Source organism: Micromys minutus (assembly GCF_963924665.1).
Source record: "Micromys minutus genome assembly, chromosome: 7".
In the NCBI taxonomy this organism is placed as follows: domain Eukaryota; kingdom Metazoa; phylum Chordata; class Mammalia; order Rodentia; family Muridae; genus Micromys; species Micromys minutus.
The window spans coordinates 1,288,708-1,310,148 of NC_137976.1; the positions used below are offsets into that span (position 1 = coordinate 1,288,708).

Here is a 21,441-nt window from a genome sequence, read left to right on the forward strand (position 1 = left end):
TGATGTTCTTTCTGGGTATTAAGCTTAATTTACTGCTAAGTATAACAGCCACCTTTTTTTTTTTTTTAACGTTTGAGAGTCTAACAAGTCAACTGTGTTGTATTTGAAAGGCTCTGTAGGAAGCTACCAGCAGTTATGAGTATCGCTCGACAGCTCCAGGGATCTCAGGGAGACAGAGAGGCACAGAAACGGGCCAGGGTAACATCTGCATTTAATGTTAATGACACCACTGCTGCCAATGTAGCCTCCTCAGCCTCCATGGCCCCTGCAGCCTTTGGCTTCCGAATCTCTTTATATTGGTTATCTTCTGGAGATGAAAAGTGGCAAAATAAGATGCTGATTATATCAAAATTAGCTATACATAGGATTTTTTAAAATCTCAAACTGATCCAGCTAACTTCCTATTCTGACTGGAACACAGGCCATTTTTCTACCTCTAAACAGGAAGACACTTATGCTCTGGGGGTATTAGTTCACTGCTCCTCCATCAAAGCAGCTGCAGGTCTCTGTGTTTCGCTTTAGGGGAGGCTTTTTTTTTTTCCTTTCCTTTTTTAAGTCAGTACCTTAGACCCATGAAACCGGAGCCTTCTAGACTCAAGAAACTAAGGCATTAATGATCAGATGTTATGCCTTTTAAAGCAGATTCCTTTGATAGAATTGGTTTTTCATTAAGAAGTTAATTGAAATGTTTTTAAGTGGGATGATTTCTACATCCAACAGACAGGGCAGATAATTCAATCTAAGAAAATTGTGACACACTCTTAATAATCTGCACACAGCATTTCCTTTCAAATTCTGATCATTTCTATGTCCCCTTTAAACTCACCCAATACAATAAGCATTTCCTTGGTACATTCTAGCCATTAGTCAGCCAGGGCTGACCCCACAAAAGGCTGAAGACTGGGAAGAGTACCTAGAGAAAGGGGTGAGGCAAAGCTTTCCTCAGTAACCTTGGCTCCAAGTGCTGACAAGACCAGAGCCCATGGTGGAACAAAGGGAAAATCCATAGGAAAAGAATAAACCGAAGCTACAGAAGAGTGGAGTTTTTCTAGCATCCAGTAAGCTAGAGAATAGAGGAGATTTGGGAATGAATTCAGCAACTGGTCCAGAAAATCTGTGATTACAGGAACTCTCCAAAAAACTCTGAAGCCCTTCAATGCCGCTTATTTTATGCTAACTACCTGTCAAAATGTACCCTACACACATGAGGGGAGCAGAGACAGCAACACCCGGAAGAGATTGTGAATGAAGGTGGGCCACAGAGGCCATTCCTAAAGCTGACACTGACACTGTAAGGCAAACTCCTTCCAGCAACTCTACCAACCTTCAGGGAATAGGCAGCCTCGTTCTACAGAGATCCAGGACTCCACCCAGGAGGCCCCAATGCAGAAATTCGGGATGACTGAAATATCCACAGTTGCTTGGACATCACACAATTTATGGATTTATCCCTGCGGCTGTGTTTTCTAGCCTGGACAGGATTCGGGAGGTAAACATGTCAAAAGCCCTGTAAAACCCTGCTATAAATATGTATTTAAAACAAGCACATGGAACTGCCATTCCTCCACCCCCACACTTCTTGCTGAATATTAAGTCGTGTCCTCAGTTATGACAGGGAGAGTTTTAAAGGGGGACTCTGGATGGCCTTATTTCTGGATTCCTGTAAGAATTTCTCAGAACCCTGCCATGCCCCATTCTTAATTAACCTTCTGGGTGCTTCATAGTGATCCTAACCTACAAAGAGCTAGAATAATGATCGTGAGCCAAAACTGAGTTATTACAAGTTGGCCATCCTAGCCAACACACAGAACTTTGGCACTGGTTCCCTTGCAAAGCTGGGAGGCGACCTGTAGTTACCTGTGGTGGAAATCAGAAGCAGGTGAAGCCTACTAGAGATAAGACAACAATTCAAGAGACTAACCAAGCAGTTTTTAATATACTATTCTGCAAAACAGGACTCTGACATAGAGAAAAGACAAAAAATGGCCTGCTGGCTGGTTAGGTGCGAGACAGTGATTCTTTTTATATGCTTTTTAACTTTTCTTTTAAAAGAGAATTTAATACACTATATTTTGATCATGTTTTTCCTTTTCCCCAATTCTTCCCAGATCCTACCCACCCAACTTTGGCCCCCCTCTCTCCCTACCTCTCCAAACAAAGAAAACAAACCACAGAACATATGCAACATGCTCCCCAAACAAAAATCAAAATAAGCAAGCAAAGCCCACACAGAATCAAGCCAGACAGGGCCCCAAACACTGAGAGGAAGAGGTGACACAGGCTCCCACCCTCAAAGGAGAAGCTGATATGATCAATAGCCACTAGCAAGGGGAAAATCAGTTTTCACCAGTGGAGTCTCACTTGGCACCTTGGACAGGATTTCTAAAGTCTCCTCTCCCTGCAGGCTGAGACATGCCCTTTATCAGGCTGCCATCTCATTGGTTTAGGACACTGAATCTTACTTAATGAATAATTTGGGCCTGGAGATGCCCACCTCTTTGTTATGGCCTCAGTCACATACCAAGCTGCTGCTTCTGAGGCAAGCAGGTGCCGCCCACAGCTAAGCATCTCCCGCACATCTGTGACTTGGATGAACTCTGAACACACCTCAGTCTGAAAACCTGCAGTCTCCATCCATTCCTTACAGCAAAGAGCACGCTAGGATCTCCAGACTCTGTGTCCCAGATAAAGGAATAGAGACACGTGAAGTGTGTAAGGGGATGAGGTTTGCTTTAAAAAAAAAAAATGTAAAGTGCAGGGGCTGGAGAGGTGGCTCAGTGGTTAGGAGCACTGACTGCTCTTCCAGAGGTCCTGAATCCAATTCCCAGAAACCACATGGTGGCTCACAATCATCTGTAATGGGATCTGATCCCTACTTCTGGTGTGTCTAAAGGCAGCTACAACGTATTCATATATGTAAAATAAATAAATAAATCTTTACAAAAAGAGAAAAGAAGTGCATTTCCAAGGGTGAAGAAAGGTCCAGAGCTGGCAGAAAGGTGGAAGATAACCAGCCTCACCTTTACTATTTTTATAGTGTGCTTTCTCACACATTTGCACAGCCCTGTTCCCCTACCACCTGCTCATGCGCGCGCGCGCACACACACACACACACACACACACACACACACACACTGTTACCTATCTGCCCTAGTGAAGGTTCCGAGTCCTTGCTGCCAACTGGCTTCTTTATATACTAATCTCACAGCCTTCTGGGACCCAGAAAACTTATACAGCTGCCCTCCTATGTCCTATAATTCTTGACATGTCTCCAAACAGAAATCAAAATAAGCAAGTAAAAACTGCTGGACCCACACACCCCAGTTTACAGGTATTTGTCTATACCCTCATGGACTCCCACGGTGCTGAATAGAACCATACCATTTGAATGAAGACAATCTACAGTGTGAAACCTCAGAAAGAATACTAGCCCCCCCTGGGAGAACACCATTGGTTGTCCCTGTCACACAGATTCACCTAGAGCCGCCTCTTGTTCTTCCTCCATCTTCTCTGATGGGTCAAGACGTAAGTACCTATTTCACATCAGCCATGAAACGATTTGGAAATGAGTATGGATTAATTCTGGACGCTGGTAAAGTCTAGATGTTCAAGCTTTTTGGGTGAAAAGGGGAAGCCTTTTTTGAGACAGCTAACAAAACAACAGATGCAGAGCTATTAGCAGCCCGACTCCTAAAGCCTCCCCTGTAGCATCTTGCTAGACACAGTAGAGATAGACCCCTTTCCTCCTGAAAATCAGTGAGTTCTACGGTGACCATGTGCCCAGACCCAGCACTCTGGGAAGCTTGGGCTGATCTTCCAGCCATGGTACCCAATCACAGCAGCAGCCTGTTCAAAATCAAATCAAAATTCTGGAATATAATAAAATCTAGACTCTTCAGTCCTGTCCTTACTCAGAATTAAAAGCTTAATAGATAAAAATCTAAGGGAAGAAAATTGTTGAGAAGCTTAAATGCCTTTGAAGTCTTATTACATTCTTTAAGATGTTCCTGATATATACAATGTATCCTGATCATTTCCAGTTTCACTCCTCCCTCCCAACTTTGTATCCTTTTCCCCCTATTTTTATTATTATTATTTAAACCCACAGAGCCCAATTAGTGTCACACATGTACACAGCGTGTGGGAAATCCACCAGTAGCCTCTCTTCCTCCCCCAGCAGCTATCACCTACCAATAATAGCTTCTCAGCCAAGGATGGGGGCTCATGGGCCCCTCCCCCATCCATGCTGCAATTCCTAACTGGCTTGATCATGTGCTGGTCTTCCAAAGTAACCGCAGCTCTTCTGAGCTCTTGTGTGTGACCACCCGGATCCTTAAATGACTGTTGTGTTTTATAAGCACGAGCATTTTATCAGCATGTACACATTTGCAGCATGAGTGTGCCTGGTGTCTGTGGGGGTCAGTAGAGGGCATCTGATCCCCTGAGACTAGAGGTACAGGTGTTTGTGAGTTCCTGTGTGAGGGCTAGGAATTGAGTTCTCTAGAGAAGAGCCATCAGTGCTCCTAACCACTGAGCCATGCCTTCAGTTCTGACCATTAGTCAAATACTTAAAGTACCTCCGCCACCTCTCCACACACTTCTTTTGACATCTATTAACCCCTGAGATGCAACATAGCAATCCCCCCCCACACACACACCCTACTCTACCCTTCTGTCCTGTCATGCTTCACAGGGAAGCCCTGATTTCCTCTCTGTCCTTCCACCCTCTTCTACATGTCAAAGTCTTTGATGTAAAGACCACTGAAGCGTTGGGGAAAATCTAGACGGAAAATCCATCTTTTCCCATTGGACACCCCCCAGTATTCAGAAGGGACAGTCGTACACTAGAAATGTATGTGAAAGTCAGCAAGCTGCCTTGTGTGATTCTGGACTGTTGAAATTTTGATATTGATAGAGAGAATATGATTGAAGTGTAAAATCAGTTGCCGCTCTTATAACACCTATTAAAATACCTTGGAACATGTTTCCCAGGGAATCGAGGTGCAACAGCATACCTTTTTGGGCTAACAGCTCTGGCCAAGCTGTTCACTGAATTGGTTTCTGGTTTTTCTATTCTCCTTCCTTCCTTTCTTAACCATTACCTCTTCTTCTAAAGAACTAGCTCTGGACCATCCGAAGCTAGTTAGAAACTCCCATGACATAATTTCTGAGGTACCCCCTTGTTGGAGGTGTCCCCTTCCTACAGGCCCCACTCAGAAGTTCATTTCATGTCTCTCTAGGAACAATGAATGGGTATCAGTACCCAGCCTTACTCTGGAAGTGGTAGAGGCCCTGAAACCCTTCCCCTATGGCAAGCAGGGCTAGCCCCTGCTTTCATGGTTAGCCTTCACATTTCAGGTGTAGCTCTCTAAATTCTTCGTCCTTTGGACTCCAAGTTCACAGGATGTCCTCGGAGACCACCGCTTCCTCCCTATAAATAGGGATGTACAGAGTCACCTCTCAACAGGACATCCTGCTACTCACTCTGTCTTCTAGAGCTCAGAGATGGGCAAATTGAGCTCACCAAAACCAGCAAGTGGCTTCAGTCAGCAGAACTAGCAAATGGCCTCACCAGAACCAGCAGGTAGCTTTACCAGAACCTAGCTAGTGGCTTTAAATCACCAGAAGCAGCAAGTGGCCTCACTAGAACCAAAAAGTGGCCTTGGTCACCTCTCAGTAGGCTTTAGAGGCACTCTTTCTTTCTGGTTATTGCTCAAATTTTAAGACACATTAGTCACATATTCAGTTACAGACCCAAAGTAAATTGTTTCTTCAATTGTATAAATGGTTCAATTGGTTTGCCTCCTACCCCCCGCAATGTGCCTAATTATTGCAGACATCAGAAAAATGTACAGTGGCCAAAGGGTAGCAATACTATATGAACAACTTTCCCAAAGACCATTAGGAAATACTGAACAGCTAAACTCTTATTTTCCAGTTGATTTCTGAAGAAATGCCTTGTCAGTTAGAAGGGCTTCCTATGCATAGAAACTTGTTTTTCTTTTCCCCCTTTGGTTTTTGGTTAATCTTCTGTGTAAATGGTAACACAAGCAGAGCTGCATAAGAAATGAATTTTTTTAAATTTCTGATTTAGCCATGTCCCCTGCTATAGGCAAAACATAAGTAAAATGTGTATTTTTGGAAGTAAAGGCTAATTACCCCTCATAAACAGAATGTTGACTGAGTTCTAACTAAAAGCTGTGTTCGCTGCAGAAAATCTTTGTGTGTGTATGATGCCTCATTGATGCTGAATATTCAGTAAAGGCGTTGCTATGGTACCCACATCTCTAAGCCTTGACACACTAAGTGGGCAACAGCAAACCTTAGGGATTCCACATAGTACACTCCCGTATGGTGTCAGGATTGGATTTACTCCTCAGATTGTGGTTTACAAAGGAAAGAGCCAAATTCCCTCTAAACTTCTGGAAGTCTAGATATGAATGCTTTGTGAGGGGTGGATACAGTGAAATGCCAATATGTCCACCCAAGTGACATATCTTTAAGGAGAGCACTGGAGCCGCTGAGCAGTTCCCGCAGGGACCCCTTCGTTTCCAGTTATCTGTCCAGAATGTTTTACTTGCTAGCTAAATATCTGACTGCAAACAAGCTTCTGATACTCTTCACTGGGGGATCATGGGTTTGGGTGGGCAATTAAGAGATGCCGTGAAACTCGGTTAATAGCTATGCTAACTTCCCCCTTCACAGCTGACCCAGCCACTTAGGGTGGTTGCAGCATTGAGCAGGGACAAGAGAGCCCATGCAGAGTTGGTTGTTTATAAATGACTACATGAAGTGTTCGGAAGAACAGAGTTTGAAGTGAGGCGCTTAAGCCCTTTTGTGTCCTGATCTGGTGCTATGACCCCTGTATGCCCCAGCCCCAGCCCCACCTGCTTCTTGTGGATTCTCACAGAACAACAGTGAGCTGTCTTGGTCTACAACTCTGATGTTCCTTCAGTTTGGCTTTCTGTATTCAAAGCCTTGTTATTAGATACATGAGAGTTCAGGACTGTTATAGCCTCTTGGTGAGCTGACCTCCTTGCTGGTGTCAAGTTGGCTTCTTTAACCTATCACTAAAATGTTTTATTCGTGAATCCATTTTGTATAATATTAATTTTGTCAATGTTATTATTGTATACTTTGTTTTTTACTCTGTTGTTGGATGTTGTTTTCTTTTCAGGTGGAATAACTTTGTGTATAATTCAGGGGCTCAACATCATTTACTCAATGTGATTATTGCTGTGATTAGGTTAGATGTGAAATTGGTACTACTTGGTTTTAAGTCTCTGGACAGGCTCCCCATCCTTCCTGCTCTGTTCCTGCCTCATATGAACGGCTTAAACACTTTTGTGATTCTAGTTCAATGTTTGCATGTGTTCCTTGGCTTTGTTTCCCTCCTCAGGCTGAAGCTTCACTTATGATTGTTCTCACACAGCCATATCATAGTTTGCTTCCAAGTGATGGTGGGCATCTTTATGTACAGTAAAGAAACTGGTGTTACTCACGTTCCTTTACTCTCTCCACTGCTGAGCCATTGCTGTGTGTCGCAAACCCATGCCAAACAGTTACTTTGTTTTAACTGTCAGTGATCCTTTAATGAAATTTAAATAATGAAAAAACATATTTTCTAAATAAGCATTTGGTTCCTTTGCACATCATAAAAATTAACCTGGAACCAGCTTCATCTCAAAACAGTACACTTGGCAAACACTTGCACTGGGCCTCTGAGTTTAGTCATAAATTCTTTGTCAAGAATCGATCTGAAAATCAACCTTGACCCAGGAGACAGGACATGAGGGTTGGAGTGGAGTAGGGGGCAGGCTGTGTAGGGCAGACAAGTCTTTGTACAGGCTAACGTGGGCCAGGCATCTGAGGGCTCCAGCTTTGTGGGAATGGGGCCACTTTTCCTTCTCTATGTGGCAGAGCCATCCAGTCTTTTAAATATCTGAAACGTTTTTACTTTTAATTCTGGGAAATGTTGTGCATGGTTTGGTTGTTGTCCCTTTGGTTAAAGATTTTGTCCCACTGTCAGTCTTGCTTGGATTGGCTTTGGAAAGACATCTGTGCTCAGCCCCTTTGCTGGTCGACAAAGGCTCTGGGTGTCTAGGATTGCTTCTGCTGCTGCGGTCCTGAGTGGTTGGACTATGATCTGCCTGCCTTGCTGCTCTTTATATCTAGTGGTGTGTGCTGTGATTCTATAGTCTGTCTTTGCTTCCCATGTTTAACCTGTTTTCATAGTATACTTATGATGCTATACTACGCAGTACAGATTTTCCTAGAACAGCCAATCTGCTGACAATCTAGCCTTCTGTGGCTTTGTGGTTTTTCTATAACTTTTTGATAATTTCACACAATGAAATAAATGTATTTGCCCTCCATTTTCCCCTGCAGTTCTCCCTGGATCCCCCCACTCCCCTCCCAGTGTCATGTTTTCTTTTTATGAGCTGCTCAGTCCAGGTAGTGCTGCCAATATGTGTGAGAAGGGTACTACTCTTTCTTTTGAGTTCAACAAGCACTTTTATGCCCTTTACTTTACAACTTAAGCTCTTTTATCTATGAAACTGTAACATTGCTGTAAGATAATTATAAAACCACTTTACTGATTTTGCAGAAAACCAATCCGAATTGATTATGGGTCACTTTTGATATATATAATTATTTTTCTGTGACTCGTGACTTTCCTGTTTTGGAATTCTTACAAGTATTTTTATAGTGGCTTTACACAGCATGGATCAGGTGCTGTCAAAGTGGGCAGTTCCATAGGTTTGATGCATTCACTATATCTTGTGACCCTTACCTTTTTCTAACTTGATTGTGTCATTGTAAAAGGAGAAACCATCACCTGCTTGATCTTTGCCCTTGACAACTCGTCTATTTGCTGGCTATGAACTGTCTGTCCTGGACATTCAGTAAAGAGATTGCTAAGTGATGTAGGCTTCTTTCACTTAGCAATGTGTTTTCAAGACCCACTTATGGTGTAGCCTTTAGCAGCCCCCATTCTTTGCGGCTGAGTAACAGTGCATAGAAGGAGCACAACACATTTTATTTATCCACTCATCTACACAGCATGCTTATATTGTTCTTAGACAGCAAGCTCCTATTGTCTGCCACAGGGGGCACTGCCTGTTTGAGTGGTAGCTATTCTGAGCCCTATAAAATATTCTTTACTTTCACTCTGAGGTGTGGTGATTACCTAATAACCATTCTGCCTTTCCAGTGCCTGATCTTATGGCCTGTTAAGCCAGACTGAACTACTGTTGAATCCTATGCTACATTATGCTCACTTCCTACATAACAGCCTATGTCTTAACACGGTGTTCATGGCCTTGTTGTCTAGTGTTGGAAGCACCATTCTCAGTCCTTGTGAGTGCTCAGTTCTGACCTCAAAGCCCTTCAGCAGGCTTCTCTCCTGCCCTGGGGAGTTTCCCCTGCCGTGTGTGCAGACATGCTCACTGAACAGTGCCCACATAGGGCCTCCTCAGATCTCAGGAATACCCTCTGTGTCCAGCTTTCTCACTTCTGGTTCTCAATTCTGTTCTTTCACCTTTGTGAGGCTTCTGGCTTCCACCGGGGCCCCTGTCTTAGTCAGGGTTTCTATTCCTGCACAAACACCATGACCAAGAAGCAAGTTGAGGAGGAAAGGGTTTATTCAGCTTACAATTCCATATCACTGTTCATCACCAGAGGAAGTCAGGACTGGAACCCAAATAGGTCAGGAAGCAGGAGCTGATGCAGAGGCCATGGAGGGATGTTATTTATTGGCTTGCTTCCCTTGGCTTTCTCAGCTTGCTTTCTTATGGAACCCAGATCTACCAGCCCAGGGATGGTACCACCCACAATGAGCTGGGTCCTCCCCGATTGATCACTAGTTGAGAAAATGCCTTACAGATACATCTCATGGAGGCATTTCCTCAACTGAGGCTCCTTTCTCTGTGATGATTCCAACTCAAGTCGACACAAAACTAGCCAGTACAGGCCCCCATGTGTCATAGCCTGAATCCCCTGAAGTTGCAGACAGCCTTGCTGGCTGCTGTCTCTGATACATCTCTGCTGTCCATCAACCAATGAGCAAACCTTAAAGCACTGTCTCCTTGTGTTCTGTGTTCTTTGATGACCAACAATAAAGGATCTTACTGCTACTGGAGTGGGTGGTCATCCAAGGTGTCAGAGTGTGACATGGGCTGTGGATCAGGTATGACAGGCAATGCGCTGGTCAACATTCATTTTATAAAGCTCATAGTGCCGCTTGTTTCTGTGAGTGATGGAACCTGTCTCTCTCTCCTCACAGGTCATCAGCGAGTTTGAAGCCTCCCCTGACTCATTTTCCTACAGAATCCCTAACCTGAGTCGGAATCGACAGTATAGTGTCTGGGTGGTGGCAGTGACTTCTGCCGGAAGAGGCAACAGCAGTGAGATCATCACCGTGGAGCCGCTGGCTAAAGGTACACAAACCATGTGAGCCTCGGCTGAAGGGTCTATGGCCGACCACAGCTCCATGGTCCTGCTTTATCTGAAGGGAAGCTTGTGGGCTTCACCTGTCAACTGCCCAGCCCCAGGCTCGTTTTACCAACCGGGAAAGAGGCTTCCCTGGTCTTTGCAGCACTGAGGGCTAATGGCTACACCGATAAACACATGCTTGGAAAGAATTAGTGAAAATCACTACCTGCCATCCCCACCCCCCAGGTTGTTGTGCTTCACACTTACTGAAAAGACACATACCTCTTTCATGGTGGAGAGGATTTAAAATGGTACAAACATAAAGAATTGTTAGTTGCCGAAGTAGCTAGTTTTCGTTGCTGTGATAAATCATAGTGACCGAGCAGCTTATGGAAGAAAGAGTTTATTTTGACTTACAGTTCTGGGGGGGGGGGAGGGAAAAGGAGGAAGGGAGGAGAGAGAGAGAGAAAGAGAAAGAGACTGAGACTGTAAGAGTGGAGACACATCACAGTATGCAGCCAGAGCAGAAAGCTGAGAGATCCCATCTCAAACCACAAACATGAAGCAGAAGGACTGAACTAGGTGTGGGATAAGTCTATGAACCCTCAAAACCTACCCCAGTGGTTTTTCCTCCAACAAGGCCCCACCTCCCAAGGGTTTGATAAATTCCCCCCAAACAGCACCTCCAACTGGGGACTGGATGTTCAAATCATGAGTCTATAAGTGACATTTCTCATACCAATCACTGTGTGGTTCATTTGTAGAATGCCACCAAACAAACTAACAGAACCTTAAGTAGCAATAACCAGCAAAGGTGGGTCCCTACCTATTCATCAGTCTGTTGCCTCGTCCCATTGTGATTGTAGATACGGTCCTTCAAAAGTAGACAAGGCCACAGGGTTCTTACCCGTGATTGCTGTCAATAACTGTTTCCAAAGTCCAACTAGATCACCCTTTGCAATAATCCTGTTTCCATGAGTCATAATATATCCACGTACCTCCTAATACTGAGGGAAAAATGGAGTCCCAAAGAAAACAGGGTCTATAAAGTCTGACCTGTAGGATAAATGAGGAACTACAACCAAACACATAGGATGAGCAGAATTTCTGCAGGGGCCTCCCATCTCCAGACAGCCCGAGTAAAGCTGTAATAATACCATACAGACAGGGCTCAGCTGAAAACAGGTCCCATGCTATGGAAGGAGCCTATCAGAAGATTGCATTGTGGTTATTTTATATGCCACAGAAGTGGCAGTGTGTGTTCAGTGGTGAAGCCTAGTGTGCTCGAGACCCTGTACCACTAAACAAACTAATAAGTAGTTATTTAAAATGCCCATTATTCATCAAGGCACCACACCTGAGATACTTAGTTTAGGAGGATTTGACTGTGGGAATCAAATCTTCCTAAATCTTATCATATAGGCATAACAACAGCAGATCTCAGCGCAGAGGATTTCAGCAAGGCTCTTTCCTGGACGGTTCTTGTCATGTGGTGACTTGGGGGTATATGATTCTTTGTGATACACGGTTCTAAAATGCCTGGCCCAGGGCTTGTAGAAAGTGCTTGTAATCAGTCAGAATGGACCTACACACACATGACTTTTCTCACATATACTATTTCAAAGGGGATCACAACTCACAACCATCTATTGATCCAGTTATAGGAGATCCAGCACTCTCTTTTGGCCCTGTGGGTACTGCACACGGGTGGTGCATTTTCATAAATGCAGGGAAAATACCCATGTGCATAAAATAAAAATGAGCTAATCTAAAGAATGCAAACATGCATGCTTGGGCCCAAGCTTCAAAGCAGGGCAGGTAAATAATGTCAGGCTAAGTGTCCAGAACAAGCAGGGCTTGGTTGAGCAGGACAGACACACCTACCCTCAAGGAGCTCGAGGTTCTGTGGGAGACAATTCGAAAGCAGATTTGAAACCCATGCACTGTGGCCATCTGCTCTGAGTGTGGCCCAGAGGTGGTGAAAGGCCACACGTGCAAGGCAGAACAGTGGCTAGAAAGGGAAAGTGTCGTACAGAAAGGAAGCAAGTGAGGTTAGGAAGCCACTGTGAAAAGTGGGCGCTCTGGGGCTGTGGTTCAGAAACATAGTGGAACCAGCAGAGGGAACAGCAATCTCTGAGGACCAAAGGAAATAAGGCCTGGACCTGGTCCTGCTGGGGTGCCAGGGTTTAATTTGGGATTTCAGACCACACTCAGATCAAGTTACAGAAGTATATGGTATATACAGAGAGCTGATATTTCAACCCCTCCAGTTTCTCTTACTACTGAAATCCTCAGGCAAATAGACACTTTTGTTTAAAAAAAAAAAAAAAAAAAAAAAAAGCAGGAATTATACTGTTCTCTGTACCATGAGTTTAGATGTAAAATATACTTCATAGGTCCCCACTCTGCCCTTGAGGGCATATTCTCCTAAACATAAATGACAGCCCTGGGAGGCTGGAAAAGAAAAATCTCAAAAGCCACCAAAGCCAAAAAACCCATGACACCCAGTCAGGACTTTGCTGTGAGCAGGAAGTAAAATCAGAAAGGCTGAGGTTAGTGAAGCAACCCAGCTTTAGAACACTCTACCAGAAGCTGCACCCCAAATGGTCCTCACCCTGAAAGCCAGCTCCTAAACCAGCTGCCTTTTGTGGCTTTGTGTTTGCACCTGAATGCCGTGTCCAGGACAATGGGAACAGGATTGGGTCTGGTCATTTGTACTAGTTGGTACTCTATGCCAGACCTGGTTCCAGTAGCACTTCCTGAGGTCCCAGGGCTTCCCTGCTTTCTCCTATTGCTGGGACACCCCCAAGCTCTGAACTAAGAAGGGGTCCCAGAAGTCCTGTTCCTCTTTGTGTAGATCCAAAGTCAGATAAGGATCCCCTCCTTGTGATCTCTACATCTGAATCTAGGCAGACTGAGCTCCTACAAGAAGAACCTGGCCCTCCTATCCACATCCACGGCCTCTGTTGCAAGTCCGAGCCTCCTGGCTCAAATAAAAAAGAGCAGCCTCTGCCTTGGGGTTTGTGTACCAGGAAGTGGTACCTGGTAGGTGGCACATGTGGGAGTTGTTTTCCTTTGCTGTGGGACTTTGGGCCGGGCTGGGCGCCAGAAGCTTCACACAGATGGGAATGACTTCTGTCGCTTTCAGTGCTGGTTCCAGCTGGGTGCACGGGTTCAGGAAAGCAGGGAAAGCAGGGAAGGGGGAATCTATTCCACCACTTCCGTTTCTGGGTCTGGCTTGTCCCCATTTCTGCTGCGGCCACAGGTCCTGAGGGCTGAACGGAGCTGGTGAGAGGCTCCAGTGCGGGGTGCAAGAAGCTTCGGGAAAGGAAATCTCTTCCCTGAAGGCAGTGTAACAGCTCTTATGACAGAAGCTCTCAATTCTTGCACACCTTTACACTTGAGCAACCCCCCTCCACCCCATGTAGATAGAGGTTTTTAAATGGTTTGGAGTCTGAAAACAGGTACTTCCTATTGGCTTGACCTGAGAGCTTGGGAAAACCTCTACATATTTGGGGGTTGTCCTGCTTCTGCCTGGAGCTTACCTGTGGTCAGTCTTCACATTTGGAGGAGGGACTTGGGGTGTGACCGACGCCCCAAGGGGCAGTGTAGTTTTTATGGTGGTGTGAAAAAACCTGGTTCTCAGGAGACTAGGAAGCTTCCTGCCATCTCATTTAATGTTCCCAGGGCTTTACTTATCTCGGCTGAGAACCAGGGTACTCTTCACTGTCTACCTGCCCCACACCTGGGAAGAACTATGACCTGGAAGTGGTGTTGGGTGAATCACTGCCACCACGCTGAACCATCCCCTTTCCTTAATGTATGCAAAGATCAAGCTGTGTGGGGAATCAGGCAAAGTATCATAGAACTGGTAAATGGCTGTTTTATGTTGTCTACTCTCTCAGATATTAAAAGTATCTTTTAATGTGCAGTTTGGGGACTGAGACAAATTGCTTCATAGAGTGCTTTGAGAGGAAAAAATATATAAGCTGTGGTAGGACTTTCAGCCACAAGCTTGTCCTTACCAGGCATCTCTTATAAGGCAGATGCTAGGGAACAGCATTGACAGCTGCCGTGTTAATTGGCTGGAGGAGGAGGATCTGTTGAGAAGGTAACCTTGGCTCTGTATAAACAGCCTTTTCTTTGATGTTGCAGCTCCTGCACGGATCCTCACATTCAGCGGGACAGTGACAACTCCATGGATGAAGGACATCATCCTGCCATGCAAAGCTGTTGGAGACCCATCACCTGCAGTAAAATGGATGAAGGATAGGTAATCAGCAACCCAACATATGCCTGTTAGAGTGAGCCCTGAGCCAGTGTGTCAAACAGCCTTGTGGATGTCCATCTACGGTGTTTCTTGTAGTCCATGCTAGCCCCAAACTCATGGTGTAATTAAGGATGACCTTAAATTTCTGTGTCCCCACCTCTATTTTCCTGGTGTTGGATTATAGGCCATAAACCATTATGCCCAGGACATTCAGTGCAAAGCATCAAATCCAGCACCCCATCTACCAACTGAACTATATCCTGACGCCTACTTCATGTGCAGTAATAGAAGCTGAAGAAACCTAGCACTCTACTGAAGAAAAAAAAAAAAAAAAGGCAGAAATAGCGGCCCATGCCTACCTTTGAGCATTCCAACTGTATCAGGAGAAATTGCTTCAAAGCATGTGGTTTTGGTCAACTGTGTGTATCGGCCTTCTATCAATCCAGACCCTGAAATTCAGGAAAATACCTGTAGGGAGAGAGAGCCAGCCCAAGGAAGCATTGTGGTGGGAGTTTGCTCTATATTACCGGGGAACGGAGACTAGGTGCCCAAGTTATCAGAAGCTTTACTAGTTCTTACTACTTTTGAGGTAATGGACAATCTAACCTAAGGGACAAGCCCCAGGAAGGAACCTATTTAAACAATGGAATTCAGGGGTACCTATCCTCATAACTGCCTGTAACTCCAGCTTCACAGGGATCCTTGTGCCTCCATGTGCACCCCTGCCCCTTACACAAAACAAGAGTAAAGTAAGAGAACAGAGCTCCATGTGGCTCCAGCATGTGAGAGGCTGGAACAGGAACATAGCCAGTTTTGAGGCCAACCTGCTGGGCTGCATAGCAAGACCCTGTCTGGAGAAGAAGAAATGAATTGCAATAGGACTTGCCTTGTGGGGAAATCTGGTTCTCCATGCTCAATACTGATTACTATAATAATAAAGCCAGGAGAGAAGGGGAAAAGGATATGATGAGCTCTGTCCACGTGTCTCTTAAACATGCTTTATCTCTATGCAGGGGAAGAAATGAAGATATAAATAGAGGCTGAACATCCACTAATAGGCACAGGGATTTTAAAATAATGGATTCAGAAGGGTGCCTATTGCCAAACAAAAGCACTCACAAGCATGAATGATTGAAATAATGGGTTGGACCCAGTGAGCAATTTTCTCATTGCATTTTAAGTTGGTTAATCCAGAGCAAATTCATAAGCTCCCTGGGTCAAGCTGGTACTCAGCCTTATCTGGGAGAGGCTCCAGAGTCTGTGATGACAGACGCCTCTTCACAGGAGGGTCAGCTCCGTGCTTCCTGGAGATGCCATCTTGTCCTTTGCATGTCGAGTTCATTAAGAATTGTGACTCTAAGTTGATTTCAAGTCTATAAGAGACCACAAAATTTAGTTTGCTACACCATTTAGTTTGTCAAGCAAGCCCCTCTGCCAACAAGAGAGTTTATCAAAGTTTCCACAAGGAGGAAATCTCTGAAGCCAGAGTGGGGGAGGAGAGAGAGACACATTAGATTTGACAATAGTCATGGGCTTTTGGCCACTAAAGGAACTAGATTCCTGGCCACTGACACAGATCTAGCCTTCTGTGTGATATTCTTTTGCTTTTTAGTCTCTGCTAGTCAGTAGTCTGGTCACAGAATCACAGCACAGTTATTTCATAATGCAAAAAATAATGAAGCTGCAGTTTACCACTTTCTCTAGAGCAAGGCTTGATGCTTCTTGCTGACCTCAGCTAATGTGGTTTTAATTTCTCTAATCTGTGCATTTTTCTTCCTGTGAGGCAGTAACGGGACGCCCAGCCTGGTGACAATTGATGGCCGCAGGAGCATCTTCAGCAATGGGAGCTTCATCATTCGCACAGTGAAGGCAGAGGACTCTGGCTACTACAGCTGTGTTGCCAACAACAACTGGGGATCTGATGAGATCATATTAAATTTGCAAGTACAAGGTACAAAGCCAGGGGCCCCTTAAGCGATCTTCAATTGTGTGTACCTTACATGCAGATAGACAAATTGAGCCCATTCCAAAACTGCCATTCATCTTGTAAAGTATCATATTCATTTTGGAAAATATAAATTGAACAAATCAAAGGGCACATTATTTTCTTTCTGACAAAAAAAGATGTCTAGTGTGTTATTTTGGTATGCGAGCATCTCTGAAAAAAGTCATTCTTGGTCAGCTCATACATGGTTTAAACACACATGTGTAACCAGAACAGCATTCACAGAAAGTATCTCTCTGAGGGTTATCGTTTGTGTCAGCTAATTAAATCAATAAGCAATAAAATATCTTGCGTCAACCACAGAGTTAAATAGCATGACAAGAGGCTTAGAGTCTTAGCTAGTCATAGATTTACTGATTAAAGCTCTAAGCTCATTGTTAATCTTTTATTGCCACACACACAATATACACAACGCTTGTCAAAGAATATTAAATTAGTGTGCAAAGCCCACATGGGCATGCATTGGGTTCAGATTCGGTTGCTGGAGGAATGTTTTATTAGAGAAAAAATTCAAGTGGGTGCTTCTTTGGACTCGGGTGTTGTCAGGCTAATCACAGAACATGGAAATATCATCAGTATCCTCTGGGTGAGATGGAACAGGAGGAGGAAATACCGTATGTTTCAAAAAATACTGTGAAATCAACCTTGGGTTTTGAGTTATTTAAGTCAGGAGAGTTCCAGGGAATTGTTAAAGCTACCATTAAATTATTTTTCTAAGCAGATGGGCCAGTGTTTCAGGCCTTTAGGTTGACATCTCAGGCTTCACTCACAGTTAATAGGGAGTGTTTTGCGCTAAGTCAGAAATGAGCCGATTGTGAATTTATTTAGTTTTGTCCAGAAATGAGTTGAGGCCATTGTTTAGCAATGTGTGTGTGTGCCTCAGTCCTTGCATAAGGTTGGGTACACATTGCCACAAACGCTATCACAGCTTTGGTTTTCAGAGCCTTTGTGTATGTTATATGCATATGTTTATGCCTATGTGTGCCAGTGTGTGCATATGTACTTGTTTGCATGTGCATATAAGTGTATATGTGATTGTGTATGTGCATGTATGCATATATATACACACATAGAGTGTGTTTGCTTATGTGGGTGTGTTTGTATGTGTATGCATATGTATGTGTCTGTGCACTTGTCTATCCTTATATATATACATGATATATATTTGTGTGTGTACTTGTGTATGTGTGCTTGTATGTGTGAGTGTGAATGTGAGAGAGTGTGTGTATGCATGTGCTTGTGTGTGTGTGTAATCTATGTCCTCAGTAAGTTTAAAAATTTTAATTTGCAATGAACAACTCAGGAATCCAAGGGAGAGTGAAGGAATGAATTAAAGGTACATCCAGGTAGAAATGTGGCTGACTGTTCCTTAAATCATAGGTTCACTATGCTGTCTTGCTAGCCTGGGGTATCAATGAGACAGACATTTTGACAGAAATGAATTGCCTATTTGGGCAGCTGTAAAATATGTATTTAATCAATGGCTGTTAGAAATGGTTTGGTAAATGACTGTTACCAAGGATTGAAGAAGTGAGAAACTAATTCCTGTTTTCTACACACTGTTTCCTCTCTAGTTCCACCAGATCAGCCTCGGCTCACTGTATCCAAGACCACGTCGTCCTCCATCACCCTCTCCTGGTTCCCCGGAGACAATGGGGGTAGCTCCATCCGAGGTAATGAGTCAGTCACAGTCACAGTGTGGAACTGTCCACTGACCACAAACGGACATCTTCGCCAAGTAACTGTTGTATGACAACTTATCCTCCCCTGAGTACCTCAGAAAATTCATTTCCCTATTACCTACACATGCATCTGGAGCACACATCTGTTTTTACAGTTTTCTTTGAAACTCAGGTCATTCTCATACAAAAGTGAGCTATTAACAAAGGAAAAAAGAAAGGGTAAGAAGGAAGGGAGAGGAGAACCAAGTTCCTGCTTCTCTGGAAATTTTCTTTGTACACATAAGCCTCTCCACACCACCTAGTTTTCTTCACTAGAAGCCAAACTTGTCTTGCTGGTTTCCAACTTTAGTAACCTATGGTCCTTTCTTCCTTCCCAGTTGCCCAGAATTATATAAGAAAGTCACTAAGCTGTAATAAGCAATGCATCTTATAACCACTAGGTGTAGATTGATGTTAAGGTGATACATGATTGGACAGTGGAGAGATAGGCAGCGAAAAGGTAGGAAAACAGAAGAGAGGGAGGAAAGAAAGGAGATAAATGAAGATGGAGCTGGAGAAAGTAGACCTAGATTCTGATGGCCATAATTAGTAGATATGAATATTCTTAGGGGATTCTATAGATCTTTTTATCTCTTACAGAAGAGCAGCTTGTATCTTTGTCCATTAGATTTAATCTTCTTGTGTAGAGGGTTTGTGGATTGAGAATTTAATATGTAAACCTATCATGGAAAGCTATTTGGCTTCAGAGTAATGTTTGTGTTGGGCAGTAGTGGAAAGAAACATGTTGGCGTGGTCATATCTATCCGGGACAGAAGCACTAGGGTGGGTGGAGTGAACCACTAGGGAAGGAAATCTTGTGGAGAGTGTAGCTCGTGGACTGAGTGACAATCCATGCTCTTGACTCCACACTAGAGCGGCATTTTCGGAGTGAGACCACGTGAGCCTATAAAGAGATAAGACATCAATTTAATATCCACTACAACAACCAGGTGTAATTCTCTCCCAGACTCTGCCAACTCCACACTATCCCTTCAATTCACCAGTTACTGTCCTCACACATAATTCAAGGCACAGGGTGTTCAGATTGGAAATGACCCTTCTGCAAGACTTTGAATTTGGAGCACTGTGGCAGGGTCTGAGGGAGGCTGAATGTTGAAGCAAAGTGATGCCCATAGTCGTCCTGTCATGGGTGGAACAGGGGCACCATCTTAATGACCCATAGCAAGGAAAGGCCCTTTGTGCAGAGAAAGATGGTGGAGGTGGGCAAGAACAAGTGCCAAGACACAATAGAGGCCACTGAGCAGGTGAGAGAGGGAGAGACTTAGGCTAGGCTCCAAGGGCAGAAGGAGAGGATGGGAAGACAGCTGGAAAGACTCAGACGCTGCTGGGTAAAGCCATGAAGCACCTAGCCAGATTCTGGATTCTGGGAGCATGGCGTCTCCTTTAGCTTAATTCTCAGCAGTACATTCCCAGTACAACCATTCCCAGAATAGTCACACTCCCCGGAAATCACACTGCCACCAGCCAGGACTTGGCTGTCTTCTAGATCTGGTTGTTGGATGCTGGCTGAAGGGAGACTCTTCCATTTTTTGTCAGAAAGAAAAAAGGTGAGGTTTACTTTGTAAAAATAGCTGATGATTAGGGGTGAGGCTGTGTCTGTGGGTTTGAGGAGCGTGGGACAGCTTTGAAACAGCTGCCATGTGCAAGGCACAGGGACTCATTAGCAGACGAACAAAATCACTGCTGCCAAGAAGCCACCCAGGCTCAGCTGCAGATACTATACAGCATGGAATTGTGGTGGTCACAATTACTATAGCAATCAGAAGCAGAGTGGGACATCTGGGGAGAGGAGCACATCACAAGGCACCAAAGTTTACACAAGCGAGTGAAGTATGGCTCCTGCTTCGAATGACCTCACAGGAGGGAGAGAGAAAAATTCTTAGTGAAAATAAATGGGTCTCAAGGGATCCAGGATCTAGTGTCCAAACAGTTTGAATTTTGTTAGTCTCATTTCACGAGAGGCCTGAGTGGCACCAGTATAGAAGGTCTTGGAAGTGAAGTTCATTAGGCTGATGAAGAGTTTCCGAGTCACTGAAATATTTAGTGGTACCCAAAGCTTTGAAGGGCATCATAAATCAGACACCTATACCGACAGATGTTGGCGTGACAAGATCCAGCAGCATCAGGGAACAGAAACCAGGGGTCAGATCACTTAGGTATTAAGGTGGCCTCCGTGGTAGGGAGATTGAAACACAGTCCCCAAGTGAGCTGGAGCGGAGGCTGGGGTCGGAGAGTAGATCTTCTTGGAGATGGGCTGATTCTGAGGGAGTTCAGTAACACAAAAGCGGTCATGAGAGGTCCAGGAAGTACAGGTTCTGTGGCTGTAGAGGGCCAGAGAGAACAAGAGTGTGGAGGATGCTGATAACATAAGCAGAAGAAGCAGTCAGTAATACATACCCCAGGGAGGGACCTGGGGAATCTGATTGGCTCCTGGCTTGGGACATGGAGCCTCTGCCCAGTGGCAGGTGGGAAGTGTTCTGTTTTAGAAGAGGAGAATTCCCCGGGGAGAGATAGACATCATCAGTCTCCCGGTGCCCTGACACCACACACAGGTCAGATGATGACGGTCTAGGAGACAAGGGTAGAGCAGAGAGGACACACCTGATTCCAGAAACATGACTGCAGATATCAGTGATGAAGATCGTAAGGAACAGTTTCAAGGACACCAGAGCAAGGAGTAGGCAACTGTAGACTGAGGAATGGTTTGCATCTTCCTCACTGCTCAGCCTTCTAAAACACTGTTGTCATCTGTGCCTCGGGATCATAGCACCGTCTGTGACACTGTGTGACGTGACTTAGGCGGGGTCTTAAGAAGCAATGTCTGATATGGACAGTGTGGGTCAGTGGTAGTAGACCCCACACAGAAAATGATTATAAGGAGCAATGAGAAGTGAAGGGTCAAGCAAACCATTCAGCCTGAGGAAAAGCCATGCTGCTATAGAACTGTTGGGATGGCTGCTAGACTTGGAGCCGAATTCCCCCCAGTGATT

The 21,441-nt window shown here is 44.5% G+C and overlaps 1 protein-coding gene across 2 annotated transcripts in view; it reads left to right on the plus strand.

The window, feature by feature from the left end:
• The window catches only part of DSCAM (DS cell adhesion molecule), a gene marked incomplete at both ends in the record, with an annotated part of 537,449 nt that overhangs the window by 464,366 nt on the left and 51,642 nt on the right, over positions 1–21,441 (plus strand). For both annotated transcript variants that reach the window (XM_080919460.1, XM_080919459.1), the window contains 4 exons: positions 10,286–10,439; positions 14,590–14,707; positions 16,492–16,655; positions 18,284–18,382. In XM_080919460.1, coding sequence (XP_080775586.1) covers positions 10,286–10,439; positions 14,590–14,707; positions 16,492–16,655; positions 18,284–18,382 — 535 coding nt within the window. The remainder of the gene's footprint in view (positions 1–10,285; positions 10,440–14,589; positions 14,708–16,491; positions 16,656–18,283; positions 18,383–21,441) is intronic.